The sequence below is a fragment of the Macrotis lagotis genome, chromosome 1 (assembly GCF_037893015.1).
Source record: "Macrotis lagotis isolate mMagLag1 chromosome 1, bilby.v1.9.chrom.fasta, whole genome shotgun sequence".
NCBI lineage: Eukaryota > Metazoa > Chordata > Mammalia > Peramelemorphia > Peramelidae > Macrotis > Macrotis lagotis.
Window position 1 is genome coordinate 330,465,412 of NC_133658.1, and position 26,126 is coordinate 330,491,537.

General features: G+C 37.0%; 2 protein-coding genes across 3 annotated transcripts in view; one reads left to right on the forward strand and one right to left on the reverse strand.

Annotated features, from left to right (window-relative positions):
• MORN5 (MORN repeat containing 5) overlaps nt 1-10,647 on the reverse strand; it is a 60,977-nt gene extending 50,330 nt beyond the window's left edge. Inside the window, exons 1-4 of one of the 2 annotated variants that reach the window (XM_074211648.1) lie at nt 10,344-10,633; nt 9,395-9,542; nt 5,609-5,720; nt 3,455-3,586 (exon numbers count right to left, since the gene is read on the reverse strand). In XM_074211648.1, the coding sequence (XP_074067749.1) occupies nt 3,455-3,586; nt 5,609-5,720; nt 9,395-9,542; nt 10,344-10,471 (520 nt within the window). In that variant the 5' untranslated portion in view covers nt 10,472-10,633. Of the gene's footprint in view, nt 1-3,454; nt 3,587-5,608; nt 5,721-9,394; nt 9,543-10,343 lie in introns of both variants that reach the window. The other variant, XM_074211650.1, reaches the window with a different exon arrangement.
• A 42-nt stretch (nt 10,648-10,689) lies between these two features.
• NDUFA8 (NADH:ubiquinone oxidoreductase subunit A8) lies at nt 10,690-25,491 on the forward strand. Its single transcript, XM_074211651.1, has 4 exons — nt 10,690-10,892; nt 14,512-14,675; nt 20,074-20,239; nt 25,138-25,491. Exons 1-4 carry the CDS (start codon nt 10,842-10,844, stop codon nt 25,273-25,275), a joined length of 519 nt encoding a protein of 172 aa, XP_074067752.1. The 5' UTR covers nt 10,690-10,841; the 3' UTR covers nt 25,276-25,491.
• The last annotated feature ends 635 nt before the right edge of the window (nt 25,492-26,126 follow it).

The following is a 26,126-nucleotide window of genomic DNA, read 5'->3' on the forward strand; positions in this document are numbered from 1 at the left end:
AATGTTAGAGCTGGAAAGTTCTTAAGAATATAGACTGTTAGAACATGGAATGTAGAATGTTAGCTATACCCACATATAATTTCTGACTACAGAAAGAGAAGGGTGATTTCTTCACAAGCCAAAATGAAATCAAAATGGAACAGAGGAATTTTGGTTTTGAAGGAAAGGTTAATTAGAGACAGTTTATCTGCTCTTCGCCCACCTTGTTGACTCATGTAAATTAGAGGTGTTCAGACTATGTGACACACTCAAGTCATATTTGCTTTCTAAATTGCAGTATTTGAGTGTATCTGTTTACTCTGGGATCATTTCAATAATCAAACTTATGACCTGGTTTGATCATATTGTTTATTCAGGTGCCCACTCTTGGGAATAGCCATCAGTCCATAGAAATAAAGTTTCTCTCTGCCCCCAAATAAGTTGTTTACAAAATGAGTTATGAATGCAGAGCAAGAAAGAAATCTTAGGGGAAACAGAAAGTGGTTAAGAATCAAGTGATTCTATTTTAGGGTAGACTGAAGTCCAGATGAGTTCCTGGTATAGATAAAGTGAATCAAGTTTAATGACTAGGTAGCAAAAAACAAAGACCCACATTTAGTGGTTTGCAAGACCCTTACATTTCTATATGTCCTGTAATATTGCAACAAAAATATCCCTTAGCTATTTCTATCCTAGATCATTGAACCATGGAGATAAAAGGAAACTTGGAACATAAAATGTAAAAGCATCAGTGTTAGGAGCATAAAATGTTAGCACTTGAAGGAATTAATAAGAGTTGCTCTACCTTTCTAGCCTTTCTCCCCTTCTTACCATGCACTCTTTGTGCCAACTGTATAGAATTACTTGGTCCTTAAACATCCCTAATGCTTTACTTTCTCCATTCCTTTGTTTATAATGTTTGCCTGGACTATCTCTTTCTCCACCAGTAGAATTCTTATCAGTCCTTTAAAGCAAAACTCGGTTCCTTCATAAAACCTTCTCTGAACCACCATCCCTCCCACAAATTCCCTGGACCTCAAAAATTACTTTGTTTTGAACTTCTATGATGAAGTTGTCAAGTGATAATGTGTGTTATAGTTTGATTTACATTTTTTTGCTACTAACTTCCACGAGTGCAGGGATGTCTTGTCTAAATTTTGTTTAACCCTGGAATAATCTGCACATTAAGTATAGGTGCTTAGTAAATGAGGACTGACTGTACAAATGAATAGAATGTGTGAGCCATAAAAAAACCTATGGAATATCACGGGGAACTATATTATATGTTTATCAATTTGAGATGTCAATACCATAGTTCATGATGTGCTCCCTATGGAAGTAGAAATAGTACTAAAAAAAAAAAAAAACAAAGCCAACACTGACAGGGAAGAACAACTGGATCAAACCAAAACCACAAATAAAGAGGTATATTCTGGATGTTATAGAAGATTAGAATATTGTGAGACTGATTCTCAAGACAGCTGACAGATACAAAGCAAGTGGAAAAATAATGCCTAAAAAATGTAATAGAAAGGATATAAATAATTCATTTAAGACCAGTCAAGATGGTGAAGTAGTGAATCTCTGCTTCCCTGACCACTAGAACTCAGCTCCCAAGGGCTGTAGCTCTATCACTCTCCTGCTACTCAGGCCCTGGAGGAACAGAGTTACAGCATTGTTTTTCCAAACCCAAACCCTTTAAGGGGAGGGGATTTGATACTCTAACTCCCAGGTGAGAAGTGATCACTCATATTCTAATTCCCAGAGGAAGGGAATCAGATATTTGAGCTCTAGGTAGGGATCAGCACTTCAGAATGGCCATCCAGGCCCCAAACTAGATCTGAATCTCAGATGTTCTCTCTCTATCCAGGAGAGGGGATCTCAGACTATAGTGAAGAGGAGGTTGTCAGTGATGGCTTAGCATCTAAATACTCCATCTTGACTTATCTCTTCCTAATTTCTTGCTAAGATGATTAGACAGTACATTTATTTAATATTGGAGGATTTCAGTATACCCCTTTCAGAACTAAGTACATCTAACCAAAAATAAATAAGAAATAAGATAAAGACCTGGATAGAATTTTAGAAAAAAATAGATATGATAGAGCTCTGGCAAAGAATAGAAAGGCAAAGATTTATAACACTAAAATACTTTATTCAATAAGATAAAGAAAAGATCAATAAATTGAATATGCAATTAAAATAGCTACTTAAGAATTTTTAAAAGTCCCAAGTGAATACCAAAATACAGATATTATAAAAATATGAACAAAACAAATAAAAAAGGAATTGACAAATAAAATTAAGACCAGTTTTTTGTTTTTTGTTTTTGCTTTTGCAAGGCAATGAGGTTAAGTGAATTGCCCAAGGTCACAGAGTTAGGTAATTATTAAGTGTCTTGAGGTTGGATTTAAACTCAGATCTTGCTGATTCCAGGGCTGGTGTTCTCTATCCACTGCTCCAGGAAATCGCCCCCAGGACCAGTTTTTTTTTAAATCAATTAAAATACAAACTGCTAGCTAATTGGAGAGTGAAATCAAAATATTGGCATTAAAAAATATAATTTACAACAAATGAAGAAGATAAAGATAAAAGTACAAACTAATTGTGGAGAAAAAAAGTGCTGCTACAAAGGGAGACCAGGAAGGGCCTCATTCAGTAACTACCTAACTTTTGTCTTGGAAGGAACAGAGGTTACTAAAGTAACAGAAGTAACAGAAATGACGACAGATCAGCCCACTCAGGGTGATCCACTGGGGTAAAGGCATCTAGGTCTAAGATGGAAGTTACGGATTAGTGAGGAGTTGGTAACAAGTCTGATTGAAATGAAAAAGTCCAAAAGGTCACTCATAATGCCATGGATGGACAGATGGTTATGGAATACACTGTAGCTTCTTGCCTCCAAAGAATTATTCTCAAGAAACAGCATAAAGAATGTCATCAAAAATATGTATAACTAGAAAAGAATTTGTGGTAGTCATGTGGTAAGAGTGAGGAATAAGAAAGGATAGCTCATGTTCTGCACTTGTATCTACACAATGTCAGGATATCTAAAGGAAGGCTTTCTGCATTGTGAATTCCCTGAGGAGGGAGGGCACAGACAAGAACTCAAAAAGATATGGAGTGTATGGGATATGATTGCCATCATAGAGGGAATGATCACATTGACAAGATCATTTCAAAAAGATATATTTCAGTATTAAAGTATTTTCCTTAGTCTCTTTTAGCAGGAACATTCTGTAACTAACATTCTAACAAATATTTATTGAATTTCTGGACCAGTAGTAAGAATATGGATATTCCTTATCTTATAGGCAGTTATACCTGTAAATTGTGTAGATTATGAATGAGTGAGCTGATATAGTATTTAGGGTAGTCACTTTTGGGTTTTGTTTTTTTTTGGTCTGCAATGATCTTCCTATTCTTTGCCACAAGCATATACTTTTGGAAAAATGGAAAAAAGAAATGAGCAAACCTGCATTTCTCAGGAACCGCTTCTTGTAGTCTCTGATCACCCTTGCTTCTGGGTCATAGAACCCATCTCCACAATCATAATAACCTTGAGGAATTTTTCGAGGTGGGTCCATGTTGGTGAGCTGAGAAATACCTGAAAAGGATACAACATAATTAGTTCAGTGTCAGAACTGAATCACATAGCCAGATTTACAATACATGGCTCATCTGTTATATGGTCCCTTCAGCTCTAGCATCCTATGTTCTACTTTTTTCCCCAATTCTGCATTCTAAGTTTCTCTCCAACTATGTTCCATGTTCTAAGGCCTCTTTTGGTTCAGATATTCTATTATACTTATATCAGGGTGAAACTGCTAAAGAAAGGAAGTATAATTGCTGCAGAGAAGAAAATGCAAAATTCATTGAGGTTTAGGCTAAAAGATATGGACTCTACTCATTTATTATTTATTCAACTTAAAACTCCAAAAGTACCAATGATCTCTTGATTGTCAAGGCTAATGCCCCTTTAAAAATCTGTATTGCATTTGACACCATGGACCACCATCTCCTCAATACTTATGTCTTTCTAGGCTTTCATGACTGTTCAATCTTGGTTCTCTTAGCTTTCTGTCTCCTCTGCTGGTTCTCCATCCATATTAATCCACCAACTGTTGCTGTTTCCCTAGCTCTAACACAGTTTCTCTTATCATTTCATTGTAAACTGTCTTTACATGATAATATCAACTCCCATAGTTACCAGTCTCTCTCCTGAACCTCAATCTTCTATCACCAACTGATTTAGATAGCTCAAAATCAATATATAAATAACAGACCTCATTAGCCTTTCCTCTTAAATCCCTCCCTACCTCTGAACTTCCCTATTACTATAGAGGGTACTTCCACCCTTCCAATAAGCCAGGATTGCTACTTCAGAATCATTCTCAACTCCTCATTTTTACTCATCCCACATGTGAGTGTTTTGTCAAATCTTGTCATTTTTACCTTTACAGCATCTCTCATATATGCTTTCTTCTTTCCATTCCCATATCCACTACTCTCTTCTGTTTGGCATATAAAGTTTTTTTCTAACCTGGCTTTCCCATCTTTCTACACTTTCTTTTCTTTCACACGCCCTGTATTCTAAATTTATTGACCTATTTGCTTTTCTCATACACAACACTCCCTCTCTCCTAACTCTTTGCCTTTGTACTGATCATCCTCTATATCTGAAATGCTCGCCCTACCCCCACCTCTAAAGCTTCCCTGGTTTCTTTCAAGGCTTAACACAAAGTTCATGTACTGTAGGAACCCTTTCCCAGTCTCTCTAGCTAGTGCCTTTCCTACTTTTCCAATCCACTCTGCATCTACTTCCCTGTCTGGTTTCAATTCAAGGGAACTGAGGACCTGAGTTCCAATTTGGCCTCAGACACTTGACACTTACTATCTTTGTGACTTTGGGAAAGTTATTTAACCCTGATTGCCTCACATCCAGTTGTCCTGATCCATATTTGGCCACTGCTCTAAAGGAGAAAGTGAGGTCAGTGACTTAGCTTAGCAACCCTTTCATTCAAATCTAATTCACATGCGCATCAAGGCATCACCTCCCTGACATCATGGTCTGCTTTAAGAATGAAGGACAAACACCATTTTCATTATCATCATCATCATCATCATAGAGAGCAGAACTTGAACCTGACCAGCTCAGTTCATTTTGCATCTGCTGTTCTCCCTGGTTTCAACTCCACATATCCTTCCTCCCTTCTATCTCTTCCAGTTTTGTGTGTTACCTTTCCCCATTATATTATAAGCTCTTTAAGAGCAAGAACTAGTTTTTCTTTTTGCAGAGTTTCTATGGTAGATATACAGTAGGCACTTAATATTTATTGAATTTAATTGAATTCTTAATTTACTATCTTTTGTGTATATAGTGTATAAATACCTAATTTCCATATTGTCTCTTCCATCTGGGAAAGCTCGGTTTTTTGCCTTTATTTGTATACTCAATAGGGAGAATAAAGTTTGACACATAATGAGTTGTTATATTTTTTATACTTGCTTATATTCTACTCTTTAGTTTTACCTCAACAAACTTAAAACAAGAAATCTACTGTTTTAAGTTCCCCAACTCCTACCCTTACCACTCAAGTTTCTATAGAAAGGAAAATAATTTTTCTACCTGCTGGCTTCAGGCCTTCACAGATTTCAGTGTAAAATCTTCTATCATAACCATCACAATAATGCCATTTTTCTTCATCATATTTTAGGCCATCAGCAAAGGTATAGTTCCCCTGAAAGAGAAGTCATATGCCTTTCTAATGAATCTGAGACTTGGGGAGTAAATATTCATTTGGGGGGGGGGGTCTTAAAAAGAAGGTGTCAAAGGAGAAAGGATAGGATCACTACTAAGGTAGGACAGTGTGCACCTGGAGAAGTCTATGCATAAAGATAACTTCCAAATCTACACTTTTCCCATGCTCTAGAATTATATCTCTAAGTATATGCTGAATATCTTCACCTTGATATTCTACTTACAGTTCAAATTCACCATACTCCAATTCAACATCTTTGCCCCTATAACTTCTTTGATATCTGATTTTCTATTTTTGTCATACCAACTCTTTTTCTGCTTCCAATATTAAAATCAGTCATTTTAAAAAATGTTTCTTTCCCATATTCATAACCACAGTCACTATGTTCAATTGATTTTAAATTTACATTGTCTTAAATTTTTTTTTTTTGCAAGCCAATGGGATTAAGTGACATGCCCATTAAGTCACACAGTTAGTAAGTATCAAGTGTCTGAGGTCAAATTTGAATTCGGGTCCTCCTGACTCCAGGGCCAGTACTCTATCCACTATTCCACTTAATTACCCCCCCCAACAATGTCTCTTGCATCAATATTCCCCTTTCCATTTCTACTATTCCCATCTTCATTCAGACTCTCATTACTTCTTGTATAGACTATTTGAATATCCTTCTTTCTCATTTTTCTGCTGCCAGTCTCTTGATTTCCCAACTTATTATTGTTAGATTTATCTTCCTAAAAAAAAAAATATATATATATATATATATGTATATATATATATATGTGTGTATATATATATATATATATTTCTTATGTCACTTCCCTTCAAAGTCTCCGGTTCCCTATGGAATTCATAGAATAATATTAGTCATTTAGTTCAAAATCCTTAAACTTTTCCCAATATATCTTTATATATTTATATATCTTTAAACTACTTTCCCAGACATCTAACTAACCTGACTGAATAATCAATGCACAAGCTTTCCCATTCTTCTTTGTCTCCAGGCTAATCTCAAGAAAAGGTAGCTCTCATTTCCTGGTTTGCCTGTTGAAAATTTATGTATCTTTCCAGGATAATCTTAAATGCATCCACATTTAGGACATTCTCTGAATGTCTACATTACTATTGTCTTCAATGGAATTTATCACATTTTGTCTTGCATTAATTGTTTCCATGTCTAAGCTTCCCCATGTGTACAATGGGGGAGAGATCAGAGCATCTTGTCCAGAAGGATAAAGGTGCTCCTCATCCTCTTCTCTCTCCAATTCATCAGTGCCAAGCACACATATAGTTAGTGCTTGCCACTTGTTTGTTGAATGATAATTATTGTTTAACTCTTAGTTTCATTTAAATTATTTAGAGTCCTTAAATGTAATAAAGATCTATTCCAGAGTTTACAAAAAGGAGGGAGAATTCTCAAGTACATATAATGAAGAGCACAAAGGACAATTTAGGGGACTCCAAACATAGGAGTGTGTCCTTTCAAAGCTCTTTTGTGGTGCTTATTACACTTTTGTCATTCAGTGAGTTCACTTGCATCTTGCAAAGAGCACTGGATTTGCAGTAAAGGATCTCAAGGATCTTTTGGTTCTTAACACCTACTAGCTCTGTGACCTTGTCCAAAGCTATAGGCTTATGGTAGACATGGAAGGGACCTTGGAGGTCATCTAGTATAATATTGTCATTGTTTTGATAAAGAAATTGAGACTTGAGAGAGGTCGAATAATTTGTCTGCATAGTACAATAAAAAGAACATTAGATTCAATGTCAGGCATCTTGCTTCTTTGTGTAACCTTGGGGAGCTCATATAACCTCTCTGAGCATCAATTTCCTCATTTGTATCTACTAGATGAAAACTCTGAAACTCTTAGTTTTAGGCTAAGGAAGGGTATACAAAAATGAGTAGGACATGAGCCCTGCCATTAGGAATTTATGATGCAGTAAAGGAGAAAAATGTAACCAAACCACTAAAAGACAAAATGTGGTAAGTGTCACTGAGAGTAACAGAGAACTAAGAGCATTCAGAGAAGGAAGAACTCAAATATGACTAATGAAGAAAGAAAACTCAAATATGACTGGGACACTAATACACTGTTGGTGGAGTTGATCCAACCATTTGGAGAACAATTTGGAACTAAGTCCAAAGGACAATAAAACTATGCATACCCTTTGATACAACAATATCACTACTGGGCTATATTCCAAAGAGATCATTAAAAAAGGGTAAAAGACAACCAAGTATAAAAATATTTAAGTAGCTGTCTTTATAGTGGCAAAGAATTGGAAACTGAAGGAATACCTATCAATTGGGGAATGGCTGAAAAAGTTATGCTATATGAATGTGATGGAATACTGTTGTTCTGTAAGAAATCATGAGCAACTGGACTTCAGAAAAGCTTGGAAAGACTTGCATGAATTAATGCTGAATTAAGTGAACAGCACCATGAGAACAGTGTACACTTTAACAGCAACATTATGAAATGATCAACTATGATAGATTCAGTTCCTCTAACAACTTAGTGACCAAGAGACTCCTGAAAGTCCTATCATGGAATATCCATAAAAAAAATTATTGAGTCTGAATGGAGAGCAAAGCATACATTGTTCACTTATTAAATTTTCTTTTGTTTTCTTATGTTTTTCTCCTCTTAGTTCTAATTCCTCTTTCATACATGACTAATATGGAAATATGTTAAACACAATTGTACATGTACAACCCATGTTAAATTAGTCTCTGCCAAGGGGAGGGATAGAGAAGAGAGAGTGGTAGAAAAATGTGAAGGTCAAAACTTTGCAAAAAGATGAATGTTGAAAACTACCTTTTCATGTTATTGGGGAAAAAACAAAATAGAGAAAAAAATAAAAAGGGAGACTTGGAGGAGACAGGATCCAAGATGGACCTAGAAAGATGGGAGTTTTTTTTTTTTGAAGAAACAGAAATTCAAAGAGGAGGATAAAGGAATGGATGATGTTTCTGCACCCTTTCTTGTATAAATCCCAAGTAACAGCCTCCAGATTTTCTGACTATAAAGTTTGTAATCTTTCTTCTACACTCTTCATAGGCCTAATTTTTCTCATTTGCAAAATTAAACAGGTAGGTGATTCAGTAAATAAAACACTGGCTCTAGAGTCAGGAATACCTGAGTTTAAATCTGGCCTAATACCCACTAGATGTGTGATCTTTGGCAAGTCACTTAACTTCTATTTGCTTCAGTTTCCTCAATTGTAAAATGGGGATAATGATAGTACTTAACTCATAGAATTGTTGAGAGGATCAAAGGAGTTAATATTTGTCACACAGTAGGTGCTATATAAATGTGTTATTTTATTAAAATAGGGACAAAAACCTTCGAATTTCCTATCTCACAGAATGATTACTAGGAAAGCACTTTGTAAACCTTAAAGCACTCTAAATATGAGCTATTATTTATTATCTGTGAATCTCCCAAAGTTGGTCCTTTATATGCACAGAAGTTGTGTGTATCCATTGAATATAATTGTTTAATAAATGTTTGTTGGCTGAAATAATGAATATTGAATGTTTTTCAATGATTTAATGATTAAACCATGGGCAGTACAGAAATACAAGGCTTTCTTTCTGTTCTATTCTGAAAGGGACTAGATTCCCATTGTGTCTCCTGGAAGAAGCCAAATACCTTTATGATTCTTCCCTTTTCCCATGTGGCATCATATCGGCTCCCATTAGGAAAGTACAAAGTTCCTTTGCCATGAAACATTCCATCTTTCATTTCCCCCTCATATTTTGTTTCCGTTGGGAGAATATACAAGGCCTTGCCTTCCATCCTGTTTTAAGAGGACACATAGAATTTCATGGAATTACAATAAGAAAAAAATTGGAAAAAAAGTGTGGGGAATTGGAAACTGGGGAATGGCTACACATACTCTGGTCTATCAATGTAATGGAATTTTAAATGAGAAACATGAAGAATTTAATGAAACACGGGGAGTCATATGAAATGGATCCAGTGAACAAAGCATCAAAAAGACATATATATATATATATGACAACTACATAAATGAATACAACTTCAAACAACATCAAAACTCAGTCGAAGAACACCTAATAATGTTGATGTAAAATATTAGAATATATATTTTTTGACCTGAAATGGGCCACAGAACATGGAACACTGGTACTAAATTGGACCCTTAAACACAGAATATTAGAACACAGGACAGAGAAAGAATATAAAATGTTAGAAAACAGAACCAGACTGTTAGACCTGGTTTAAAACTTAGAACATAGAACATTAGAACAACCTCAGAAATATCATTTTTCATTTAACACATGAGAACTGAGGTCCAGGGGAGCAGAAAGTGATTTGCTTAAATGGACACTGCTAGACAGAAGGTGAATTTTTTTTTTGTCATAATCTCAAAGCAGAGACCGACGCGTCTCCATTTTCCCAACTTTCCAAAGGAAGAGCCGGCAGGGGCTGTGGGGAGAATGCCCTTGGCGCGTGGGATTCGGAGGGGCGGTGCTCGGGCGGGGCAGAGGGGGCCGGGGAGGCAGCGCCCCAACAAGTCACCGTCCTCTGCGGGGAGGGCGGCGCTGTCGCGACAGGCCGGGCAGGGGATGCGCACTTGGGGTTAAGCGGGCCCAGGCGGCGACTTGGCGGCAGGACACGGCCGTAGGCCTTCTGGTGGCCATCGGGCAGCCCGGGCGGGGGCTCGGAAGCTCTGTCCTTTGACTCTTCTGGCTCCGGTTTCATCTTCTTGCAGGCTTGCTGCCGTGTGTTTGCAGCGCTCCTCCCTTACCTTTCATGGACATATTCACCAAAGTACTGGCTGCCCGTGTACTGCATGGCGAACGCTGCCTTCCCCTCCGGGCGCCGCTTCTCGGTGTAAGGTCCTCACTATAGCAACTGGCCGCGCGCATGCTCCGTTGCCCCGGGACGCCGGCGCTCCACCGCGCTTGCGTACAACTCCGGGGAAGCGGGCCGAGTGACGGTCGGCGGTGGGTCCCGCGCCTGCGCATGCGTCACTGCGGTGCGACTCGGGAGCGGACTTGGGGAAAGGGGACTTCAAGGAGAGCCGGGCCGGAGCGGGCTGGCCTGGGCCCCGCGCGCCGCCGCCGCCGCCATGCCGGGTGTGGTGGAGCTGCCCACCCTTGAGGACCTCAACGTGCAGGAGGTGAGGCCCCGCTCGCGCCCAGCAGCGGACGGAATGGTGGCTCGAGCTCGGGCCCCGCGCCCTCGGGCCTGGCGCCTCCCAGCCGCCCCGAGACAGCCCCCTTTGGGCCGCCCTCCCGCCCCTGCAGTCTCGGCCTTGGCACCCCATGCGCTTTCTGTTCACCCCGCATTCTCTTCCTGGTCGCCCCATTTCTCTTCCTGTAATCCCATACTCCTCTTATTAGACACCCCCATTCTCTTCCCTGGCACCCCGATACCTCCATTCTTGCCCTAGTCACTGCCACATTCTCTGTAATCACCCCACCTTCTTTTCCTGGTAGCCCCCATTCTCTTCCCTGACACCCCAACACCTCCATCTTTGTCCTAGTCACTGTCACATTCCCTATAATCACCCCATCTTTTCCTGGTAGCCCCCATTCTCTTCCCTGACACCCCAACACCTCCATTCTTGCCCTAGTCAGTGCCACATTCTCCATAATCACCCCATCTTCTTTTCCTGGTAGCCCCCATTCTCTTCCTAGTCACTCCCTACATTCTCTATACAATTAACCCCCCCCCCCCCCATTCTCTTCTCACTAAACTACTGATTGTTCTTTACCTAGGAATTATTCCTTACCATGCCCTCTACCTTCCCTCCTATCTTCCTTTTACCTCCCCCTTTACTTTCTGATGATCACCTCTCCTTGAACCAGATTTGACAAACCCTTAACAACTGGTTACACCTCTCAGTTCCAGGAGGGCAGCAGTCACTTTCCAACCTCATGTGTTGGAAACATGTATTTGTTGATCCCTTCTTCTACTCTCTACTAGGCTTGAAACCCACCACCCCCTTTTTCAATAGAGTGTTCTCCCATTTCCTTGGAACCTTACCTTTCCACCTCCTTTCTCTCTAAGTGGAAAGCCTATGGTCTCCACCATCCTTTCCTACTCTTCTAGTTCTTTTATAGTCTCTCAGAATGTAAACACATCCCGTAGTTGTGGACCCTGGGGAATACACACTGTCCCTGTGAGGCATAGTCACCAATCATTTTACTTTCTCTCAGCTCTACTGATGGCAGTCAGAGGTGTCTGTGTCCCGAATTTCATGAGGTGCCTATCCTTAGTATCAGGAGAACCCTTTTAGCTTTGGGCAGTTGACAAGAGACCTCAGACTCAGTTGTTGTCACCTGTGTTCTGTAGCTTGTGAGTAGCAAAAGTTGGACTCAGGGATCTGGGCATTATGATTCTATTTATGGCTGTCATGTATGTCAGCTTGACCTTGTCTGCACTGTGTTGGAGTGGAAAGAATGCCAGAATGGTGGTCAGTTTTTTGGTCAAAATTTTTGTTTTTGGAAGGAATGGCTCAGTTACTAAGTATGTGTGTGTGGAGGGAGGGAGGGAGGGAGGGGAATATTTTGGAGTAGAAATTATGAAACAACAAAACAAAAGATATCAATATGATGAAAATATGAAGCATCACTAGAATATATGCCTCTTGATTTGTCACTAACTTATAGAATTGTAGAAAATGAGATTTTTCTGGCATGAATATTGGGTTTGAGGGTTTTTTTGGGGTGGCTGTGATTTGTTTTTTAGGGATATGGATGGAAACTAGATCTACGATTCCATTAATAGAGGTCATTCTCTTAGGTGAGGAAACTAACTTCCTCTATCAATGCTGGTCTGCACTTCCTCTTCTGCTTATAGCTTTATAGTTGCTCTGAGATTAAGGGCAAACAGGTTATTAGGTGAAGTCTGATTTTGAGGCCTGTTCTGTTAGATTGTAAAGCTCTGTGAGGATAATGTTCTTTCTTATTTAAACTTTATGTTTTCCTGGCACCTAACCCAGTGTTCTGCATACAGTATGCTTTTAAGTGAAATGGATAAATTACTGAATGACCTACTTTTTAATCCAGTAGGACCTGACAGACTTAGGTTTGAGTCTGAGTCCTAACACTTAGTACCAATGTGGGTGTCTTAAACAGGACACTTAAGGTCCCTGACCCTCAGTTTTTCCCATCTCTACCTTTGATAGCAAGATGAGGAAAGCTTCACTATCTATTAGAGTGGTTATGAGGGAAAATGCTATAAAAAAAATCCAAAAGTGTCACTTACATTTGAAATAATATTGTTGCCATGAGAAAGAAATTGGTAGAAATACTTAAAGACTTTTCAACCAACAGGGATCAATTTTGGAAAAAAATACTGAATAAATGTGTGATTGATGATAGCTTTTAATGACTTCAATTTGACTGATGTTGTTCAAAGTCCTCTGATGAGCATTGAGGTGGGCTTGGGGATCAAGTCCTCTCCTCTCCCACTGTGCTGCTTTACTTGATTTCATAGTTTCCATGGATTTAATTACCATCTCTATATTGATGATTCTCAAATCTGCCTATCTATCCAACTCCTCTGCTTACTTGAATCTTAAATCTCCAGTTGCCTTTCAGACCCCTCAAACATGATGTCCAGTAAACATTAAATTCAGCATATCCAGAATGGACCTCATTATCTTCCCTGACCCAAGTCTTCCTCTTCTCCTGCCTTCCCTGTAGGGCAGACTCTTATCATCTTGAACCTTGAATATTGCAACAGTCTGTTGGTGGGTCTGTCTCCAGACTTCCCCATTCCAGTCCATTCTCCATTCAGTCATTAAAGTCTCCATTCAGCCATGATTTTGCTCCCTATCCAGTCTATCCAGTAAGCTTCATTGACTTCATTTTGCTTTCATACCAAATGTGCTATTTGGTATGCAGAGCCTTTTATAACCTACCTGTATCCTACCTTTCCAGTTGTCTTATATCCTACTCCCTGACACATAACAATTCAATCCAGTGACACTGACCTCTTGGCAGGTCTTGAGTGATACTCCATTTCTTAACTTTTTATTATTTCCTATTTATCCTATGTTTTATTTGCTTTCTATGTATTTCTTTTCATGATATCTTGCCCATTAGATTGTAAACTCCTTGTTGTCTTTTGCCTCTTTTTGTATCCCCAGTTTAGCACTGTGCCTGACATGTAGTAAACACTTAGTGAATGTTCATTTATTGATTGATTCTGTTGCTTCAAATATAAATATCAGGCTTTTGTTCCCCACCAAATCTGGCTTATAAAAATCTTGAATGTGGCAGATGATTCTGATATTCTTGGCTTTTAATCTCTTGTCCTAGCCTTTATAGGGTAAAATGCATCAGTCCAGTTTGAAATCTGCAGTTGTATTTCCACCAACTTTTTTCCTTTCTTAATATGAATTTGAATTTGCTGATGATGCTGATTGTCATTTGGTGGTAATGTATGGGTGCTAGAATCTTTTCCTTTGGGATCATAGCATCTTTTGACTGAGCAATCTACGTCTCCTCCTTTACCATCCATTTTTCACAGGAAATATGTGCATAATTTTTATTGTAGTTTTCTGTAATTATTTCATTATAGGTCTCTCTCTATTTTTTCTTTAAAAGAGGCCTTAGGGCTATTGCCTGAATTTGGAGTCAATTTACATTCTGATCAATAGAGTTATTAAGCTAAATAGCAAAACAACATCCATTTCCTCAGGAAATTTATAATCTAGAAGCATGAGTATAATTAAGAAACTTGTTTCTGTTCACAAATATGTGATTCTTCTAAAACTTTTCCTGCAGGTGAATGTCAGTTCTGCCGTACTAAAAGCTGCAGCCCATCATTATGGTTCACAGTGTGATAAAGTCAATAAAGAATTTATGCTTTGCCGCTGGGAAGAGAAGGATCCAAGGCGATGTTTAAGCGAAGGGAAACTTGTCAATCAGTGTGCTTTGGAATTCTTCAGGTAAAGATTTCTCTGTGTATATGCCTTGGCACAAAAAGACCAAGTGAAAAGATTAGAAGGCAATATTTTTAGTTAATTCAAAACAATGCCTGCTGTATGAAAAGCATTGTGCTAAATGTAGGGGGATGCAAAGACAAAATAATCCCTGCATTCAAAAGGCTTATATTGTACTCTGGGGATATACAAAATAATTTGTGAGAGGACTAGTTAGTAATAGGGGAATTAGGAGAGGTATCATAAAGGATATGACACCTGAATAAATCATGAAGGAAGATCAGAGGATCATAGACTTAAAAATATAAGATACATTATTCTTCATCTAGGTCTGAGGTGTCAAGCACCATCTGTAACACTCCACAAGTAGCCTGAACCTAATTAAAATGTAATTGAGAAATATTTAACAAAATAAGTAAAATTTCAGTAGGACATAGATAATTTTAATATGTGGTTCTTCTTAGTGTTCCTGAAAGAATACTGCATATATGGTTTATTAGCCCCCATTATAGGAGTTTGAAAACACTGATGTGGCTCAACCCCCTTATTTTACGTATAAAAAAACTGAGGGAGCAGCATTAAATAACTTGTTCAAGAATGCATATCAGAGCTGAAATTAAAAAGGTAATGCATTTCAAGCATTAGGAACAATTTGTACAGATTTATAGAGTTGAGAAAATGTCAAATTTAGGAAATAGCTGATAAATTTTAGGTGAAATTTGTTTTTGAAGTAATGTGAAATAAGATTTTAAAATTGTCTTCCTGCATATTGTCAATATCACTCAGAAAAGGCAGCTGCAGAGACAAGTGAGGGAATTCAAGGTGAGACATATGTATTTTCCCATTGTACTTTCTGTGCTCCTTATAATAAGAGTAATTATTGTTTAATAATATGATATTATACTAGTTAATTATTATATATCATAATAGTTTATTATTCTATTGAGCTTGGCAGTTTCAAGTTACTGCAACTCCAGGAAGTACATAGTGTAAATGTTGTCTCTTATTGTTGTGGAAACTGTGACTTAGGGAGCTGATTTGTTCATGGCTTCACCCTAAAGAAAACTAAAGAAGACTTTAGGAATTTGATCTTTTTATTTTTTTAAGGTAGATTCTCAACAAAGTAATTTCTTATGGTTTAGGTGTACCATGTTCCCTTGGTAAAAATTTCTTTCTCACTTTGTCCCATGGTACCTATAAGCTTCTTTGGGAGAAAGCCATTAATTATGAGAATGCCAGGGGCAGGGTTGGGTTGTATAGCTTCTAGGGTGATAGGGATGAACTTTACAACCTAAATAACCTTAGGTGACTGACTGAATCTTACATAAATCATGGAACTATAGAATATTAATATTAATATTAGAAGGAATCTTAGAGACTAATAAAGTCTTCTCATCTTACAAGTGAAGAAACTGACTTAATATTGACTTAAATATTGACTTAATTATTCTCTAACAATAAATTAGTGACAGAGCCAGAATTTTCCTCTATATTATGAATTTCTAGATTAAAAACCACATTAGAGTTCCTTTTTGGGGGAGAGTACTTTTAATTGATTTCTCTCATAATCATACTATATAGATGCACACTTTCTCTTAAATTTGTTTTGTAAAAATGTCATTAATTCATTGAATTGGTTTTGATTGTTAAAAATAAATGAAAAAATATAGGAAAACCAAATGCTGCATTAAACACCTTCATTTTGCTAGTTATATAAGATATAAACCTGATAGTTAACCACCATCTAAGAGAGTTCTTGAACCCTAATTTGAGTCACCCACCCAAGGGCCTCTGGTCCGCTTGCCATTTCAATTGGAAGTTGTTCTTAGGAAATAAATGCCCCTCTTCTCTCTGCAGTTTTACCTCCATCCTCCACTCAGCTGTCATGTTCAACAGTTCAGTTGAAAATTTGTTCACTTCACAGTGCCAAGTACCATATTCACTCTTGTGTAGAAAGTCTAGGATAGGTTCAGAGCATAGTTAAGTGAATAGTTCGGTTTAGATGCATGTAAGGGAGCAGCATAAGAAAGAGGGCTAAAAAGAAGGAATGGTGCCATACTTGCTAGTTATGCTCTAGAGAAACTTTTTGTTCAGGTCTCAATTTTCCAACTCTGAAGTATTAGGAATATTATATGACAAGCCCTCTGCAATAAGTTTTGTTTATCAGTTACATTCCCAATTTCACTCACCAGGCAACCTGAAGTCACCTCAAGAATTTTCTGAGCAGAAGGAGTGACATGAGAGCATCTCTGCTTAAGCAGGATTATTTTTGTTGAAGTAAAAGATGGATTGAAGAGAGGGAGAGTGAAGGCAGAAAGACCTATTAGGAGGCTGTTAGGAAGCAACAGGATTTCATTCATAGAATATTGGATTTAAGAGAGAGGATTGTCGTTATCCTGCCATTAACCCTTGGTATCTTTATGACCAAAGGCAAGTCACTTAACATTTCTAAGCCTATTTCCTCATCTGTATAAAAGATTCATGATAATACTTAACTTATAGGTTCAAATAAAACATTGTATGTAAGGCATTTTACAAACTTTAAGAATCTTTGTCAATTGCAGTAGTCCATGTGAACGTAATGAAACCTTTTACTAAGGTAAAGTGAAAATTGAGAGGGAATGATTGTGAGATGTATTGATATTTTGCTAACTGATTAGACATGGAAGGGAAATGAAAGGAAAGAATTGAAGATAACCCTAGCTTATAAACAGGAGAAAGTCTCAAGTCTCTTCATTCTAATCCATCCTCCACTCAGCTGTCATAGTGCTCTTTCTAAAGAACAGATCTGATTGTCATTCCTCTACTCAAGTAAACTCTGGTGGCTCCTTATCACCCTTAGGATAAACTATGAAATCTTCTGTTTGATTTTCAAAGCCCTTTATAACCTGATCCCCTTCTAGCAACACCGGCCTCTTTGTTATTCCAGGAATAAGACTAACCTTGTTCTGACTTGGAACATTTTCAACTGGCCAACTGTCATGCCTGGAATTCTCTTCCTTCTCATTTCTGCCTCCGGACTTTACCTGTCTCCCTTAAAATCCCAATTTCTATGGGAAGTGTTTTCTAATCCCTTTAACATTAGTGCCTTCTTTCTATTGAGTGACTTCAGTTGATCCTATTCAAAGCTTTTATATGCATTTGCAATATAGAGAGATTTATCTGCATGTGCACATGTATGTACCTATATCTAGATAGCTAAATTTTGTTTGTACTTAGTTATTTTCATGTTGTTTCTTCCATTAGACAGTAAGCTCCTTGAGAGTAGCCTTTCTTTACATCCCTAGCACTTTGCCTAAGTGACCTGGCACATAGTAGTACTTAACAAATGCTTGTTGACTAACAGATGGGTGAATGAGGGTGTTGAACTGGGAAGCAGCAGATGTTGGACAGGTTGAATTTGATAGTCAGTGAGACATACATTTGAATTACATGCAAGTCTTGAGACTTGGATTTTCCTAGGACAATAATAATTTCACTACTACAGTTAACACCCATAGCTCACATTATTAGGAATAGTGTACTGTGCTAAGGAGGAAGAGAAATTCCCATTAGAGACTTTCAGTTGCCTAAACTGAAACAGTTTTCCCTCTTTGGAATGGAAATGTTTCTAAAATGAAATACGTGTTTTTTATAAATAGAATAATGGATGTAGCATAACCTTTCCTTGACAGTTCAAAGCTGTCATTAAGTATGTTAGTTGATGTAATGTTTTGTAAAATATTATGCTTAGTGTTGGAATGTGCATTGTGCTTTTGACTTTGTGTGTCTGCTTTTTGTAGTATTTCTGGAGTCTTATTTCTCATAGTCATTGTCATTTCTTGCTACTCTACACTTGCCTGCTTCAGCTACAGTTCTCTACACTCCATCCTTATCTCTTCTTAATTTGCTTCTAATCTGCTCAGGTTTAGAAACCAAATTAACTTAATTTATTTGAGCTGGATGTATCTAGTGTAAATACACTCCTGAGGGAGAGTTAGGTTCTTACTTAACTCTATAATACCTGGTCCTGATTTCTCTATGACCTTTTCGGCCAATTTCTGGTTCTCTATATCTTTCCAATAATAGACCTTACTTTGTAATCAAGGTTTTATGGTACAAAAACATTATTGACTTAGAAGAGAGTGTTAGATTGGAATCAGAAGGTCTACCATTGGAATCAGGTCTACAGTTTAATCTCTTCACAACTCTGATTCTTTGTTTCCTCATTTTTAAAAAGGGAATAATATTTGTAATACCTACTTTGTAAGTTTGTTGTGGACATTGAGATAGTTTATGTAAAATGCTTTGGAAATGATGTTTTATATATACATACCCAAGGATCATTATCATCATTATAATTATTGTTGTTATTACCTACTACTTTTATCCCATTGATTTATGTTCTAAACATTAATTCGTTGCCTGCTGTGTTCTAAGAACTATGCTAGGGATAAAAAAAAAAAAACAAAATTTAAATCATTTCTGCCATGATGAAACTCATATTCTGTCAGGGAGGATGAGGTTTACAGATGAGTAAATACAGAATCAATTCTGGGGATGAGAAGGGAGGGTAAATAGCAACTGGGAGGATCAAGGTAGACCTCTTGAAAGAGACAGAACTTTAATTAAACTAGAGTTATAAAAGAAACTAGGGAGTCCTTTGAGGGAGACATCATTCATTAATACATACATTCTAAGTCTGTGAAGGCTTGGAAATGGAGGCAGAATATTGTGTAGGAAAATTTGGCTAGAATTGAGAATGTGTGAAGGAGATTTAACATATAGTAAGCCTGGAAAGGTAAATTGAAACCAAATTGTGAAGAACTTAAATGCCAAGAAAAAGAAGTTTTTCTTTTTTTCTTTTTTAAAAAGATTATAGTTTGAAATCATTGGAGTTTCTTGAGTAGGAGATCTCTGCTTTTGGAATATCAAATTTGTCAGCTGTATGAGGAATAGATTGAAAAGAGAAATTGTCTTTTGAGTTTTATCCATCATGAGTCATAGAATTTAGAATTAAGGGGCAGCTAGGTGGTACAGTGGATGGAGCACTGGCCTGGAGTCAGAAAGACCTGAGTTCAAGTTTGGCCTCAGACAATTAATAATCACCTAGCTGTATGACCTTGGGCAGGTCACTGAAATCCCATTATCTTAAATAAAAAATTGGGGGGGGGAAGAATTTAGAATTAGAATAGACCTTATATATCACTCAGGTTTTTCCCCCCATTTAGTTTTAGGAAATTGAGATCCATATAAATTAAATATTTGCTCAGAGATTACACAATTACATGATTAACTGAGATACCCAAGTAACAGCTTAACTTTGAGCTCAAGTTTCTTGATTTACCACTATGCTTTTCATACATATTACTCTTCTTCCTATTTTGCTTCCCAATAAGCTAACTTCCTAGTTTCTCCCTTTTAGGAATATAAAGACACACTGTGCTGAGTCCTTTACTGAGTATTGGACATGTATTGATTATTCTGAGCTTCAAGAGCTTCGTCGATGTCGCAAGGAACAGGCAAAATTTGACAACTGTGTCCTACAAAAGCTGGGATGGGTGCGCCCTGATTTGGGAGAACTGTCAAAGGTAAAAAAGATTTGATTACCTAGTTCATGAATCAATAGTTGGGTTAAGTAAGATGGGAGAAGTATCTTGGACAGAAGTACAGGAATATGTTCATTGAGATTAAACACTTTTAATTGTCATTGTAAATATGGTGGACTTCCTGAAATCCAAGTTTGCAAAACAGAAAAAGGAAATTGGATAATTACTCACATTTAAGAAGGAATTTTGTTTTCTAGGAAAATCCCTTCCCTCCAATGCATGTTGGGGAAGGCAGAGCAGAGAAGAGTTTGATATAAATCAGTAGGGAAGATAATAGCTTGAATTATGGAAAAGGCTTGAAGATTTTGCTACTGGCAGATCACTGTCTCTGAGAGTAAATTTCCTATTCTTTAAAATGAGGGAATTAGATTAAATGAATCTAACATTCTGTGTTCCATTACCACTCATTCTAAGATCCTTCTATCTGTTTTTGGAATTACTTCCAGTTCTAATATTCTCTACTGTATTTTTTTCTGTTATAAATTTCAGGACCTAATTGGCCATCTAACTTTACCAGTACTGAAAAAAGAATTCCTTCTTAAAACATACCCCAAAACAACTTCCCCAGCCATTGTATGGAGACCTCAGAATTTACTTTGTTCTGAATCAACTCATTCCTCTGATTATTGGAAAATTTTTCATTATATCAAACTTAAATTTGCATCTTTGTAACTTTCCACACATTGTCTGCTAGGATTAAGTGAAACAAATCTAAACACCCCCTTCATATGACAACATTTTTAATTTCTTGATAGACAGCTATCATAACAACCCTTGCCTCCCTTCTCCCCAGTCTTTTCCTCTAGATTCTTCAATGTGTCCTCATGTGTTGTAAATTTCAGATTGAACTCAAAGTCTGATCAGCCTCTTCTTGAGTTTATTAGTGTTCTTCCTAAAATTTGGTAACAGAACTGAATATAATATTCTAGATGTAGTCTCATCAAGGCAGAGGACAAAAAGACTCTTGTCTCCCTTAATCCCTGGATATTGTCTCTGTTAAATAGATTGCATTAGCTGTCCCTTTGCTGACTCCTGAATCTTATAGGCCATTAAAACTCTTCAGATATTTTTTTCAGACAAATTGCTATCTTCTTGTTTCCCCCACCTTATACTTGTGAAAATTGGTGCTTTTATTTTTATTTTTTTAGGTTTTTGCAAGGCAAATGGGGTTAAATGGCTTGCCCAAAGGCCACACAGCTAAGTAATTATTAAGTGTCTGAGACTGAATTTGAACCCAGGTACTCCTGACTCCAAGGCCAGTGCTTTATCCACTACTCCACCTAGCCGCCCCAAATTGTTTTTTTTTCCTTTATCCTCTTCTGGGCTCTAAGATTCTACATTTATCCCTATTAAATTTCATCTTATTTGACTTTGTCCAGTATTCTAGCTGTCAAGATCCTCTGTCCAGTGTTCTGGCCATCAAGATCCTTTGAATCCTGGTACTGTCATTAAATGTATTAACTCTTTCCTTTAACCTTGCTGTCTTCACCAAGTATCAAGCACAGATCCTTAGACTTTCTACTAGAAACCATCTTATAAATTGACATTAAACACTAATGACTGTTCTTTGATTCTAAACATTCGACTGGTTCCCAGGGTATCTAATTTTATTTTAATTTAGCTTACATGTTTCCATCCTATCCACAATAACATCCTGAAAGTTTTTATCAAATACTTCGCTGAAATCCAGGTAAAATATTATCGATCACATTCTCTGATCTAGGAAAACATCAAAAAAAGAAATTATATTAGTTCGGTATAATCTGCTCTTGATGAAGTCTTGCTGTAATCAATTCCTTTTCTAGATGTTTACTAACTATTCCTTTAATAATACTTTCTTTTAAAAAAATACAAAATGAGAAAAAAAATTGTCATGTGAGCAGCAAAACATAAGGAATCATAATGTAAAGTAATAAATTTCCATTTCAAGGGAGCCTATATAATAAACACTATACAATGTATTCAAAATTGTTCATCTTTTCTTAGCTTCCTTGTAGGTCTTCTGTTCTTTGTTATATACTGTTTATTTTTTCCCTTCTACCCTCCCTAAGACAGTTAGAATTAAACATAGATATATACATATATACATACCCATATATACATAAATCCACATACATATACATAGTTACATATATACATGCATATTCATAGATATCTATGTATTTGGTTTCTGTGTCTCTCATTTTTATAAGATTTCCTGAAAGCAGCAACCCTTTTCACTCCTCTCTTTTATTTCTACTCACTACTTGCCCTCATATTTTTTAACCTACCCTTTTTTCAAGAATCCCTCCCTTACATAACCTTCTGTATCCACATTCCCCATGAATCTACTCATCATTCTATATATCTTCTTATCCTGTTCACTCACCCTTTAACCCAGTATCTTTATCCTATTTCTTAATGATTTTTAAAAGGCTTTTATACCCGTGTGTGTGTGTGTGTGTGTGTGTGTGTATGTGTGTATATATATATATATAATATAATATATATATATTATATATATATATGTTTGTTATATGTGTATTTGTATGTGTGTGTGCAAATGCATATGTATTGTTCCCTTTTTAACCCATTCCCATTGAGAACGGATTTCCACAACTACCAGCTCTCCAATTCCTCTGTATCAATTCTTCCTCTCATACCTCAGTTGTATAAGATGAAAACTTTTTTTAAATCTTTTCCTACATTATTTTACTTGTAAGAATCCAATCCTGCTTAGCTGTACAATTTTTCTTTTGAACTCCCCGATTACTAGCAACAATCTTGAACATATAGTTTACATTCCCATATATAAATAGTAAATAATTTGTCCTCATTGAGTCTCTTGTAATTAGTTTTTGATGTTTACCTTATATTTTTCTTGATTTTTGTATGTCAAATTTTCTATTAAGTTCAGGTCTATTTCTACTCTCCCCTCTTATTCTAACACTTCAGACAATTTTCTTTAATTATTTTCTACATTTTTGTATCAAGATAAGGGTAGCTTTCAGGTAGTCCCAATTATTATTATGTTTTTTCTTCTTGGAGCCTTTCTTTTCTCTCTTTTCATTTTTTTTTCTTTTATTATTTCCTGGTCTCTTATAACTTCACTGGTTTCCCCTTGCCCAGTTCTTTTTTTTTTTTTTTGGCTTTTTGCAACACAATGGGGTTAAGTGACTTGGCCAAGGTCACACTGCTAGATAATTATTAAATATCTGAGTTCAGATTTGAACTCAGGTCCTCCTGACTCCAGGGCTGGTGCTCTATCCACTGCACCACCTAAATGCCCCCTGCCAATTCTAATTGTCTAATGTTAGGAGAAGAAACTGCAGATAAGAGAAGCTAAGTGATTTGCTGAAGGTCATAGTATGTATCTGAGGCAGAATTTGAACTTGTCTTACTGATTCTAAGAGTTGTATTTTATCTACCAACCAACTGCATTTTATCCACTGCCCTACCATCATCCTATCTGCTCTGAGCATTAGTCCTTTTTTTAAATTCTCTTCTTTTCCTTTTTTTTTTTTGTTGTTAATTCCTGATTATTCTTAAATAATAGGAATGGTTAGTGATGCCACCTCCTCTGTCATCTTTTCTTGCTTTGCTTTTCTGCATATTTTTTTAAAAAACTTATGTTAGTTATATCAGGCAATTCCCCTTTTTCTGTTTCATTGGAATTTTTCCTTTGCAACTTCAGAATTTCATTATTGAGATCCCTATTGCTTCTGGCCTCATTTCCCTTGTATAATTTTGATACATGTTGTCATACTTGGGAATTTTAAAAAATCTGCTTTCCCTCAAATGTAAGGTACATGTCATATTATTCCTGCCTTTTCTTCTATCAAAATCTTTAAGTTTCTATGATTACATGAAATATGATCAAATTTTCTAGGAGCACATCTGTTGTTTAAAATAAGATACACTAATCAAATTTTATAAGGTACTTGACTTTAGAATACTGGAAGGATTTTTTCCTTTTATACTGTTGGTATTTTTCAGTTGCCTCTTCGTTTTCGAGTATATGATCTTTGTACTTGATGGGAATGCTACCAGTGTGATGACTTTGGGCAAGTAGGTCTCAGTCGGTACCTCATTTGAAAAATGAGGGGTTTAGACCAAATGGCCTCTGAGGTCTTATACAGCTCTAAAACTTCGATCTTAAAATTAGGCACACTTGGGAAAGGCTTTCCAATTGTAATTGGTTTTGTGGCCAGTTAGATATGTTAGCTCCTTTATGTAAAATAATTCTCTCTCTTTTTTTGGGGGGGGCAAGGCACTGGGGCACACAACAAATTACCTAGTTGTGTGCCCAAGGTCACACAACTAGGTAATTATTAAGTTGTCTGAGGTCACATTTGAACTCAGGTCCTCCTGTCTCCAGGGCCGGTGCTCTATCTACTGTACCACCTAACTGTCCCCATCTAACCCATATCTTTAGACTTCATGTGCAGGTCTCCTGCCCCACACTAAGATGTTTACAAGGGTCATGTATTCCCAAAACAGAAGGTTGTGGTAGAAAATGCACTGGTGAAGTCAGAATACCTAGATTCTTTTGAATATCGATGTGCATTCATGAACAAATCATTTCATCTCTCCTTAAGCCTCAGTTGTCTTATCTATGGTATAAGAATATATTCCATGTGGTATCTACCATTTTTCATATTCTGGGCAAATCTCATAGTCAGGAGAAACTCTTGTTTAAATCTGGCTCTCACACTGTTTGTGTGACCATGGGCAAGTCAACCTCAGTTTCCTTTCCTGTGATAACTCTTGCATCCCTTATTTCAGGGGATTATTGTGAAGAAACTATTTTGTAATTGTTAATACCCTATACAAGTGGAAGTGCCTGCTATTTACTGCACACCTATTTCCTAAAACTGCCATTTGTTTCTCTTCCTTTCCAGGTTACAAAAGTGAGCACAACCCGACCTCTACCCGAGAATCCCTATCATTCTAGACCAAGACCAGAGCCAAATCCTGCTTTTGAGGGAGATTTGAAGCCTGCAAAACATGGCAGTCGATTCTATTTCTGGAATTGGTAGAAGAAAGAATTATATCCAGGGAGCTCAAACTTGAAGACAGCCTTAAGCAATGAGTACAGAATTAAGACTCTTGTCCAGCTTGTCTGCAGGACCAGTAGGTCCTTTCCAGAAAAATAAAAAAAAGAAAACCTAATTTATGTGACTTGGCACTTATTTTATACTGTTTCCTGATTCTTATGGCGAACAAACTATTGAGTAAAGATTTAAAGGAAGTCACTTTATTTTATTTTATTTTATTTAACCTTCTGACCTTTTTAGTTGATTTCCCCCTCCTTGTTTTTAGGCTCCTAAATTACAGCTATTTGTATTTATTTTTCACATAGTGGAGTTCATTGTCATGGACTGAAAATATCACAAGGTAGTTGACTCTAGAGACTTGAGTTGAATCCCCTTGGTTTTACTGTCGTTAGTTATGTCATTTCCCCTCTCTGATGTTGCAAATGTATCAAATACCATTACCAGGATTTGAATCTAGTTGCTTTGATAAAAACAATCCAGTACTTTTAGGTCTGCTGGGTGGCATAGTAGATAGAGCATCAGCCCTGGAGTCAGGAGGATCTGAGTTCAAGTCTGGCCTCAGACACTTAATAATAATCTAGCTGTGTGACCTTGAGCAAATCACTTAACCCCATTGCCGTGCAAAAAATTTTAAAAAATCCAATACTTTCTTCATTAAACCATATATGCATTCCTAGTTGCCAAGAGTCACAACACCACTTGAAGCATCTCCCTCTTTTAATACTTAACACTTCTTGGCACTGCCACTAACTGTATGAACTTGGACAGATCATTTCACTTTTCCGGACCTCAGAGAATAGTTGGGCTAAATGATCTAACGTTCAATTATAGCA